The following is a 12,306-nucleotide window of genomic DNA, read 5'->3' as shown; positions in this document are numbered from 1 at the left end:
CTCTCACCCTCGTTATCTGACTTTTGTAGGTTGTTTTTTCACCCCTGCTTGCTCCATTTGTCTCAGTTTTTTCATCTTCCTCCTTCTTTCTCTTTTGTGTTTTCCCTCTCTTGCAGTGGGTCAAAGTAGGATGAGCAAAAATGAGTGCTGGTTCCCAAAAATATGTGCTGGTGTGCCCCACCTGTGACCACTGGCTCAAATTAAGCACTGACTTACCAATAACCTAATACTAACCCTAAACCTATCCTTTAAACCTAAGCCTTCCCCATATCTTATCCCTGACACCTCACCCTAAACCTCTCCTCTACGCTTCCCTCACACCTCTCATGACTCTAAAGGGGGAACAACCTTTACAACGCAACTTTTACAACGCACTACCATTACAACGCATTTTTTACAACGCATAATCCATTACAACGCATGACATTACAACGCATGACACTACAACGCATTTTTAAAAACTACCTTTACAACGCATTCCATTACAACGCATACTACCATTACAACGCATACCATTACAACGCATAATATTACACTATACTATCCAACACTTACCCTACTGATGCACCCCCTGGAGTTAGAATAGTAATTTTTACCCCTATACTATCCAACACTTACCCTACTGATGCACCCCCTGGAGTTAGAATAGTAATTTTTACCCCTATACTATCCAACACTTACCCTACTGATGCACCCCCTGGAGTTAGAATAGTAATTTTTACCCCTATACTATCCAACACTTACCCTACTGATGCACCCCCTGGAGTTAGAATAGTAATTTTTACCCCTATACTATCCAACACTTACCCTACTGATGCACCCCCTGGAGTTAGAATAGTAATTTTTACCCCTATACTATCCAACACTTACCCTACTGATGCACCCCCTGGAGTTAGAATAGTAATTTTTACCCCTATACTATCCAACACTTACCCTACTGATGCACCCCCTGGAGTTAGAATAGTAATTTTTACCCCTATACTATCCAACACTTATCCTACTGATGCACCCCCTGGAGTTAGAATAGTAATGTTTACCCCTATACTATCCAACACTTACCCTACTGATGCACCCCCTGGAGTTAGAATAGTAATTTTTACCCTTATACTATCCAACACTTACCCTACTGTTGCACCCCCTGGAGTTAGAATAGTAATTTTTACCCCTATACTATCCAACACTTACCCTACTGATGCACCCCCTGGAGTTAGAATAGTAATTTTTACCCCTATACTATCCAACACTTACCCTACTGTTGCACCCCCTGGAGTTAGAATAGTAATTTTTACCCCTATACTATCCAACACTTACCCTACTGTTGCACCCCCTGGAGTTAGAATAGTAATTTTTACCCCTACACTATCCAACACTTACCCTACTGTTGCACCCCCTGGAGTTAGAATAGTAATTTTTACCCCTACACTATCCAACACTTACCCTACTGTTGCACCCCCTGGAGTTAGAATAGTAATTTTTACCCCTATACTATCCAACACTTACCCTACTGTTGCACCCCCTGGATTTAGAATAGTAATTTTTACCCCTATACTATCTAATACTTACCTTAAATGTAATTTAATATTATGCGTTGTAATGGTATGCGTTGTAAAGGTAGTATGCGTTGTAATGGTAATGCGTTGTAAAGGTATTTTTTAAAAATGCGTTGTAGTGTCATGCGTTGTAATGTCATGCGTTGTAATGGATTATGCGTTGTAAAAAATGCGTTGTAAGTGCATGCGTTGTAAAAGTGTGCGTTGTAACGTCATACATCCCTCTAAAGCTCTCCTTTATCATAACACCAATGTTTCCTAAACCTATTTACCCTTATTCCAGTCAAGTTAATGGTAACAAATTGGTATTGATGTCGAGTTAAAGGTAATTGGCAAGGTCAAGTTTACCAGGGATTTCTATGTAGAGGTAATGGTGGGCACCAGAATGTGGACCACCTTTTCATGTTTCAATTAACCTATGTTCTCTCCCTGTCAGGTCTCATTACAGGGAGATGGTGTGCTTGTTGGGCCGAATCATACCTTTGGAATACAGCATGATGCTACCCCGGGGGCGTTCCTCCAGTGCCCTACTGACAGAGCCACCCATCAGGGACCAGGCTTGTTCAGCTTCAACTCCTCCAACTGGTTGGCAGACATACCTAGGGGCCAGACAGTTGGCAACTGGAAAAATGATACGGCTTGTCTGTTCAGGGTGTTCGCCACCGAGCAAATTGTTTCCCCCGTCTTTGCTGATCTACCGTACTCTGTCCTACCAAGACCAGGACTTTACACTCTGGAAGCCAGTGTGGAGAACAATGTCTCCACCACCAACGTCTCCTGCCAGTTTCAGGTCATCTCACCAATTTCGGGTCTTCGAGTCATTCACCCATCGGTCCAGTCTGGCATCGTCTACGGTGCCAAAAACCAGACTTTTATAGTGGTGAAAATCCTTTCTGGCGGAGTGAATTCATCAGCAGTCTGGGAGCAGGGCAATCAGACAGCCCCTTTTCAAGAAACCTGCCCTCCCGACGTGACTCCGCTGTCCTCAGAATGCTCCAGAGAGAACAACGACACCTGGTTCTCAGTGATTCCGCTGAAGGGCCTTGGTGAAGGCGTGACACTGGTCGGAATCACAGCCAGGAACCTGTTGAGCTCCCAGAATATTAGCATCAGTGTCAAAGAGGAAGAGCCTATCCGGGGCTTGACTGCGCAGCCTAACCCAGAGTCGCGCGTGCTGCTGAACAATCGCGTGGTGAGTAGCGCCATCTTTTCCGTTCGATGTTTTGTTTTCATTCATTATGATGCCAAAAGCAATAATTTTTCCCAGATGTTAGGTTATTGTGTTGCGAAGTGTATACAATAAACTTTTTCTCAGAGGTCTAAATCTGACTACAGGAAACAACATTACAACGATTCAATCATTTAAAATGGATAAAAACATTATGAGATGAAGTGAGAGGATTGAAAGAGGTGGAGCAGTCGACGGAGGGGGAATTCAGTGTCAGAGGTGGCTGAAGTGTTGAAAAGTAGGTGAAATGAGAAGGGAATGTATGAGATGAAGGGAGCAAGTATTAGTGGCGGTGTAGTGTAAATAATTATTTGCACTCAGAAGGGAGGGGAGAGTTGTGTATGGGAAGTGTGTAATGGAAATGGGGTTCCTGAGAAAGGTAGGTGGTATTTTGGCTAAACTGCAAGTGGTACAAAACACTGCAGCCAGGCTTTTTCTCAATCTTCCATCTCCGGAACGCCTTCGGGCCCTTCGTTGAAATCCTTACATTGGCAACCGGAGAGGCAGCGAAGTTTCTTTAAAATCTGCTGCCTCACCTATAATGCCTTGGGGGGCAAAGGACCCAGATATCTTCAACAGAAATTCAAACGCTGCATACCTACTAAAGCCTAAGATCTCAGGAAAAAGTCTTGTTGAGCGTACCCAGTTACCGCCTATCCAGATGTGGTGGTAGAGCCTTTTCCTACCTGGCTCTGCTTTACTGGAACAAGTTACCTCTCCACATTCGACTCTGTACTAACTACTGTCAATGTAGGCAATTGCTGAATGCTTCCTTATTTTAAGTGATTCTTTTCTGTGTATGCTTGCTTGCTGTTGTAGGCAGCGCCGAGATGCCCTCGGTGACTCGTGCGCTATACTAAATTTAATTAATGTAACATAACAGGCATCAAGTTAGATGCAGTGTATTATGGGGAGTTGGCGGGGGATGAGACCATCATAGCCAGAGATGTGGAGGAGAAACATACTAAAAGTAGTGCAGGACGTGGAGTTAGAGCAGAGAAGGAGATGTACATAAAACAAGGAAGGGCAATACAATAACCCCTCAGAATCCTGGGTAAATAGTTGATGCAACAACATTTTCTCCTAGCAGGGGTTGTATGACATAATTTCGAAAGACAAAAATTCGACCTACAAAAATATCGCAACAAAAATATCGTGGTCAAGAATATCGACATCCTATCTACAACATGGTAAGTACAAAAATATCGATAATTTAATATCGATGTCAAAAATATCGTAATTCAAAAATATCGGTTTTTTTTTAGTTTAAAAATATATGTAAAATAAACCAAATAATACTTATAAATCAAAGAAACATAATTAAATATATTGTATAATATGTAAAATTTATAATAAATATATATAATTAAATGAAACTTTAATTAAACATATATATAATATATAATATATACACTTACTTAATAATTACTTTTAATAATAATTTCTATAACATATAAATTATTAAATATTTATTTAAATTACCAATACATCTATACACATAAAACAATAACATTAATAAATATTAAATAATTACATATAGCAAATAATAATCAATAATTTTAATTTGAATAATTTTTATTATTAATTATATATTACAATAGCTAAAATATTACAAAACATATTTAATATCAGACACAATAAAACTACTAGTCCAACTTCAACAAAAACAACAGTAAGGAAAATGTTGGATAGCGTAGGGGTAAAAATATCTATTCCAACTCCCGAGAGTGCAACAGTAGGGAAAACATTGGATAGCGTAGGAGTAAAAATTACTATTCCAACTCCAAAGAGTGCAACAGTAGGGAAAGTGTTGGATAGCGTAGGGGTAAAAATTACTATTCCAACTCCAGAGAGTGCAATAGTAGGGAAAATGTTGGATAGCGTAATGGTAAAAATTACTATTCCCACTCCAGAGAGTGCAATAGTAGGGAAAGTGTTGGATAGCGTAAGGGTAAAAATTACTATTCCCACTCCAGACAGTGCAACAGTAGGGAAAACGTTGGATAGCGTAGGGGTACAAATAACTATTCCAACTCCAAAGAGTGCAACAGTAGGGAAAACGTTGGATAGCATAGGGGTAAAAATTACTATTCCAACTCCAGAGAGTGCAATAGTAGGGAAAGTGTTGGATAGCGTAAGCGTAAAATTTACTATTCCCACTCCAGAGAGTGCAATAGTAGGGAAAGTGTTGGATAGCGTAAGGGTAACATTTACTATTCCCACTCCAGAGAGTGCAACAGTATAGAAAACGTTGGATAGCGTAGGGGTAAAAATAACTATTCCAACTCCAAAGAGTGCAACAGTAGGGAAAACATTGGATAGCGTAGGGGTAAAAATTACTATTCCAACTCCAGAGAGTGCAATAGTAGGGAAAGTGTTGGATTGCGTAAGGGTCAAATTTACTATTCCCACTCCAGAGAATGCAATAGTAGGGAAAGTGTTGGATAGCGTAAGGGTAAAAATTACTATTCCAACTCCAGAGAGTGCAACAGTAGGGAAAACGTTGGATAGCGTAGGGGTAAAAATTACTATTCCCACTCCAGAGAGTGCAATAGTAGGGAAAGTGTTGGATAGCGTAAGGGTAAAAATTACTATTCCCACTCCAGACAGTGCAACAGTAGAGAAAAGGTTGGATAGCGTAGGGGTAAAAATTACTATTCCAACTCCAAAGAGTGCAACAGTAGGGAAAGCGCTGGATAGCGTAGGGGTAAAAATTACTATTCCAACTCCAGAGAGTGCAACAGTAGGGAAAGCGCTGGATAGCGTAGGGGTAAAAATTACTATTCCCACTCCAGATAGTAAAACAGTTGGGAAAGCACTAGATAGCATAGTGATTCTATTAACATTATAACCAATTTAATAATTTCTTATAAAAAAATTGCATGTTAACAATGTTTAAAAAAAAAAAATATTATTAAATACCAATTATGTAAAATAAATATTTAAATAAATAAATTTTAATTACATCCCACACTATTCCCCCTTTAACACACAACACACTACACATAAAAATTCACATAATTAATTTAATTATGAATTAATCACTTAATAAAATTAAATCACCAATTAATTACTAATTAACAATTAATAATTAACTATAACAATAAAGAAATATTATTAATAAACTAATTATAATTTATATAATTAACAAAATAATAAAGTAATTTTACAATTAATAATTAATTAAAAATTAATTAATCTATTAATCACATTAATTACCAATTATTAATTGATTACAAATTAATTAATCATAAATACCAATGAAACAATACATATTAATTCATTAATTATAATTACATTACTTCCCACCCTATTCCCCTATAAACCCACAACCCACTACACATTAAAATTCACATAATTAATTTAATTATCAATTAATCACTTAATAAAATTAAATCACCAATTAATTACTAATTAACAATTAATTAATTAACAATAAATAAATATTAATAATAAACTAATTATAATGTATATAATTAACCAATTAATAAAATAATTGTACAATTAATAATTAATTAACAATTAATTAATCAATTAATTACCAATTATTAATTAATTACCAATTAATTAATCATAAATACCAATTAAACAATACATATTAATTCATTAATTATAATTAAATTACTTCCCACCCTATTCCCCTATAAACCCACAACCCGCTCTGATACTAAAACGCTAAATTAAATGTAAAATAATTATAAATCTCTAAACATTTATTTTTAAATGTATTAAAATACATTACAATAATCTTTCACATACAAATAAAATACATATTAAATGACATTACACTAAATAAATATCGATATTATTGACATCGAAATTTTTACTTACGATATTACTTACATCGATATTAATTACTTCGATATTATTTACTTCGATATTACTTACCTTGAGATCGATATTCTGTCCATCGATATTCTTGACTTCGATATTCTGTACCTACGATATTAAAAACACGATATTATTGTAGGTCGAAATTTAAAACTCGATATTTTGGCTAACCACCCCTAGCAGGAGCACCTCTGGTAATTTGCATGACATTAGTTAATAATATGAAAAGCTGACTTTAGCAAGCTCACATATAATAATAAGAACAATTATAATAGAGCAAATCAGAATAGTATAAAATTGTATAAATACATTTCCATTCCTGTTTAACTAAAAAGTCATTAAAACAACATATATTATGTCCTTATTATACAAAGACATTAAAGGGGGACTCAGAAACCATTTTTAACACATCACAATAAAGTGCCTCATATTATAAATAAATGTAGGAATCTGAACATATAACAATACGACTTATAACAACTGGGAGTAAATCCAAAGAACAATTTACAAAAATCACATGAAGCAGCCATAGGCAGTCAATATTTCGGCTTTCAAGTTGTCCTTGGAAACCATCATCATTGAGACTAATGTGAGCTCTTAGTGAGTAACAACTTTACACTATTGTTGAATCCACAATACACAGAGAAGACTTGTTTCCCAGAGAAGTCTGATTCCTGTTAAAACTATGAATCCAGTTGGCTCTGAGTGAGTATGACGTATATTCAAGAGATAGAGTGATAGCTTATGGTTAACGTGGATATAATGTGTGGAGGCTGCCTTCACAGGTGGCTTCACTGCACGGAAAAAGGCAATGCAGAGTGCTTACCTAGAAGCAGCGCAGGGTCAGGATGCACTTGCTGAGAAAGGAATGGTGGTCAACGGAGTCAAGTGTAATGTTTGGGGTAATGAAGAAGTGTGTCAGTTGCCTTCCGAGGGTATGGTGGTAGTTGTTTTTGATAAGGCACTATTAGCAGTTCTATAGGATGGGGAGTGGTAAGGGCCGAGAATAGATGGGTGGTAGGTTAATTAATAGTGCAGTATTCACTGTTGCATAGGTTGCATGAGTGGTAGCATCTAGAAGAGATTCATGGTACGTGCATTGATAGAGTAGTGTTAGCAGTAGTGCTGGATGAGGAATGGTAGGGGTTGGAAGTGATTAGCGGTAGATTCATTGGTAGTGTAGTAGTAGTGTTAGAGGTAGCAAAGTAGCTAAAAGTGGGAGAGGCTGTGAAGGTTATGTTGGTTCGGCAAGGAATATGCACTGTGAGACAGTGTGGCTATAGGACCAAATAAAAATATAAATATAAACAAACAGAAATGTAATTTAAAAACATTTGCCTAGTATTGTTCAGACTTTTAGGGTGTCTTTCACAGATAAGGACTACCAAATCAGCAAGGAACACTACGCTCCTCCTGCAGAATTCATACAGACAGGTTGTTGGCACAAGAATGTCTCCCGTATGTTATATGGCTGTGTACCCTGGGTTGACACAACTGCAGGTGAAACAGGTAACCTGATTTTCTGTTGACCCAGCACTCAAGCTGAGTGTGGGAGTTATGTTCTAGGGTGTCCATGGAACGTCATGGTCCAGAAACTGTTATTGGACCTTAAGGGGCAACTCCAAGCATGCTATCAGAACCAGCATGGGACTACTCTCCATGTCTTCGCTGGTCACCAAGCAGAGGTGGCAGTTTACAGAGTTTTGTGAATTAGTATTTTCATGTGTCAGAAATGTGTGTGGACTACTGACCACACTTGTGTAAAGTTCTTCTTTAGTGTGACCACTAGATTCTTGCACTGACATTCTGGTGCCAATTCCGATCCGGTAAAAAAATTCCCCGTCCGACTCGTATCCGGATTTTTTTCCGTCCGAATCGTCAAAGTAGCGTACAAACTGCCAAGTACGATTCGAACGGAAAAAAGTCCATACGAATCGCATTGGGAAGATTTCCCCACACGTCCTCGGGTCGGGAAAAGTCACCGACACGTCCCCGGGCGAGAAACCCACCGTGCGGAAAAATAAAGTCCGACTGCGCAAGTACGATCCCTCCCGTCCTCCCCATTTCACAACCGTACGCAAAAAACACCGTCCGAACCGAACTCCCATAGCAACCATGGAGACATGTGCCCGCATACGCGCCGAACACCCCACCACCCCCCGCCCGCGTATGTACGCCCCGAACCCCCACCCGTGTATGTACGCACCGAACCACCAGCCGTGTATGTACGCACCAAACCCCCCCCCCAGCCCTGTATGTACGCACCGAACCACCAGCCGTGTATGTACGCCCCCGAACCCCCCCCAGCCGTGTATGTACGGACCGAACCACCAGCCGTGTATGTACGCACCAAACACCCACCCGTGTATGTACGCCCCCGAACCCCCCCCAGCCGTGTATGTACGCACCGAACCACCAGCCGTGTATGTACGCACCAAACACCCACCCGTGTATGTACGCCCCCGAACCCCCCCCCAGCCGTGTATGTACGCACCGAACCACCAGCCGTGTATGTACGCACCAAACACCCACCCGTGTATGTACGCCCCCGAACCCCCCCCCAGCCGTGTATGTACGCACCGAACCACCAGCCGTGTATGTACGCACCAAACACCCACCCGTGTATGTACGCCCCCGAACCCCCCCCCAGCCATACACGGCTGGTGGTTCGGTGCGTACATACACGGCTGGTGTGGTGGTTTGGTGCGTACATACACGGGTGGGGGTTTGGTGCGTACATACACGGCTGGGGGTTCGGGGCGTACATACCAGGGTGGGGTGGGGGTTCGGGGCGTACATGCACGGGTGGGGGTACGGGCCGTACTTCCACGGGTGGGGGTACGGTCCGTACATACCCCTGCCCACGCTCTGCGTGCCTGGGTACGGGCCGTACCCATGCCTTTGGTGTGTGGGTACGGTGCGTCCCACCATTGTTGCGGGCCGTGGGGTCCGCACCGTACACAGGCCTTGGGGGCGTGGCTACGGGTCGTACCACGCGTACCCCTACATGACCCCAGCAATGCTGGTACGAGCTGTACCAAGGCCTTTCTGACGTGGGTACGGGCCGTACCGCTATTGTTGGAGTGACGTAGGGGGACGCGTGGTACGTTCCGTACCCACGCTCTTGCGGCCTGGGTAGGGTACGTACCGGTTCGCGTGACCATCCACTTCCGTTGTGGCGGACGCTTGCGTTGCTGGCCTTGCCCCCACCCCCTGGAAGTGACCAGGCCCTGATGGTCAGGTATGTCCAGGCCATGTGTGATTTGGTACCATGTGTTGGTGTTGTGTGTCCTGCCCCTGCCCCCCCCTTTGCCCCTGGTTGTTGTGCTGACCTTCTGCGGCGTCTGCGTCGGTTCCTGTACGCCAGGTGGACTGCTAGGAGGGCAGGGATGGCACGTAGGTTCGGGTCCATGTCTGTTCGTCGCGTCCAGCTGCTCCTTGCGTGTGTCGTCCTGATTTCCCGGCAGTTTTTGGCAGCCGGTAAATATTTTCCGTGCGGGATGACGTCGGTTCGAATCGTACTTCCTGGTTCGTGAAACGTAGGCTGGATGCGTACCGACGTCACGTCGGCTCCTTTCAGGATCGGAATTGTGTTTAGTTTCTGTTCGGTCGGTGTTTTGTTCGAATCGTACGGAAATGGTGTTTCCGTATGAATCGTACTTGCATGTTCGGATGGATTTCGCACCGGGTACGAGTCGGACGGAGAAAAGGCTCCGTCCGACGGTTCGTACCCGGTTTTTACCGGATCGGAATTGGCACCACTATGTGTGTGTCGCACATGTGTGTGTGTTTATGGTATATGTGTGGCTCATACATGTCAGTGACACTGTGCATTGTGGGTATGAATGCTGGGACCAGTGGGTTGCATTTTGGGTGGCTCCTGGTTTAGCATGGCACAGGATGGAGGGTAGATACAGCATCCCCGGGCAGAGGAGGTGTATTGGCTGCATTCCTGTGGCTGGAGGTGGGAGACCCAGACACTTAACATAGGAAGGATGGAGGCCGGCTGCCCTTAGAATTAAAGGGAATTTTAGCAAGGGGCTGCTGATGAGATTTTGGTGAAAGGTGGGGGGGGGGGGTGAATCAGCAGATTATGTTGTAGGTAAACATATTTCAAGGCAGTGTCTGTCCTTCTGTCAATCCCTGATTGCTACTTCACGAAGGCTGAAGACAACCAGGTGCCATCTCTTCACATTTAATAGTTTCAATGTTTTGGATACAGCAGCTTGGAGCCAGCATCATCACTGCTTGGTGGGAGAGCCAGCACCTTGCACAAAGTCTTTCTCTGCAGTATTGCCAGAAAATTTAATTTGAAATGTGCCCATCCCCAAACTGGTTCCATGACCTTAGATGGTGGGTCTTCATTTCCTGTCTAGAAAATGAGTATAAAGTGGGACCCAAACCACCCAACTTTGTTCCACTTCCAAGTTTTTTGATCAAAGAGGGGCTTCTTCGCAGAGTACTCGAAGAACTGCTGTGTGACCAGGGATGGTGTCTGCATGACAGCACGTCTCCCAGAGGTGACCGGATATCAACTGAAGTCTGTAACTCGGACACCGATTTGATACCTCCCAGGAGGCCGCAAGTGCAGAAAAAGAGCACCTATCTCCGTTCCGGCCAGTTTCTGCAATAGCTGAAGACAAGCACCCATCTGGTCTCGTCCAGAGGGCTGCAACTGACAAAGATGAACACTATCTGCAATCATTCAGGAAGTCGCAACTGTCAAGGATAAATACCTTGATGGTCCCAGCCAGAAGGGCAGCACTTGCTGAAGATGAGCACTCATCTGCTTTCGCCTGGGTCGCCGTAACTGCTTAGGATGTACACCTGTTTAGTCCTGGTCAGGAGACTCCACTACTGAAGATGAGGAACACATGTCTGCATTCAACCAGGAGGTCACAACTGTTGAATAAGAGCACCTATCTAGTACTGGCCAGTAAGCCACAACTATCGGAGACGAAGAGTGCCTGTCTGCATTCGGCCAGAAGGCCGTAATTTCTAAAGAGGAACACCCTTCTTGAACTGGCCAAGAGGCCACATGTTCCGAAGACAAGCTGCCACCGGGTAGCCTGCCACGCTGCTACACCCCTAGTGGTCCATGTGCAGAGGGAGGCAACCACCCGGGTCCTATGTCATAGAAGGTGTCACTGAAGGTTCAGGCCCAATGAGTGCATCCACCAGCGTCACAAAAAACACATCACTGTGGGTAGGCAAAGCGAGATCTGAGCCTGTGAGAATGAAAGACTGGACTGAGCACACAGAGGTCAATCTTATGCAAGAACGCTAAGTATTGTCAGTGTGATCACTTAGGGCAAGAACTTTTTCAACTATTCCCATGCCTGCACCTTTGCATAAGGTACCATAGACATTGGGAGATCTGCGTAGGATGGGGACAGGGCTCCTTAGTCGGTGTAACACTTGACTATTACTCATAGATGAGATCACAACCATGTGACTGATCCCTATTGGACTTTGTAATATTTCATTTTGCTGTGGTAATTAAAGTGCTTTCTTTTTAGTAAGACACGCACTGAGCTGGACAGTGCATTGTTGTGCCTGACTTTTGACTGGTGAGTTCTGAGGTCTTGACCGCTCTTCCTCACTATCCTGAGAGTCAAGTACGAAAAGGATGTACTTAGCTGAGTTTACGGAGCCATACCTGATCCATGACCACCCTGGAAACAGTTTTGTATTTAA

The 12,306-nt window shown here is 42.6% G+C and overlaps 1 protein-coding gene across 1 annotated transcript in view; it reads left to right on the top strand.

Moving 5' to 3' along the window:
* PKD1 (polycystin 1, transient receptor potential channel interacting) overlaps positions 1-12,306 on the top strand; it is a 408,256-nt gene that overhangs the window by 207,268 nt on the left and 188,682 nt on the right. Inside the window, exon 11 of the mRNA XM_085629406.1 lies at positions 1,987-2,742. Within this exon, the coding sequence (XP_085485532.1) occupies positions 1,987-2,742 (756 nt within the window). The remainder of the gene's footprint in view (positions 1-1,986; positions 2,743-12,306) is intronic.

The sequence above is a fragment of the Triturus cristatus genome, chromosome 10 (assembly GCF_964204655.1).
Source record: "Triturus cristatus chromosome 10, aTriCri1.1, whole genome shotgun sequence".
NCBI classification, from domain to species: Eukaryota; Metazoa; Chordata; class Amphibia; order Caudata; family Salamandridae; genus Triturus; species Triturus cristatus.
The sequence above is the reverse complement of the archived record's forward strand: the minus strand, read 5'-3'. Positions and strand labels throughout refer to the sequence as shown.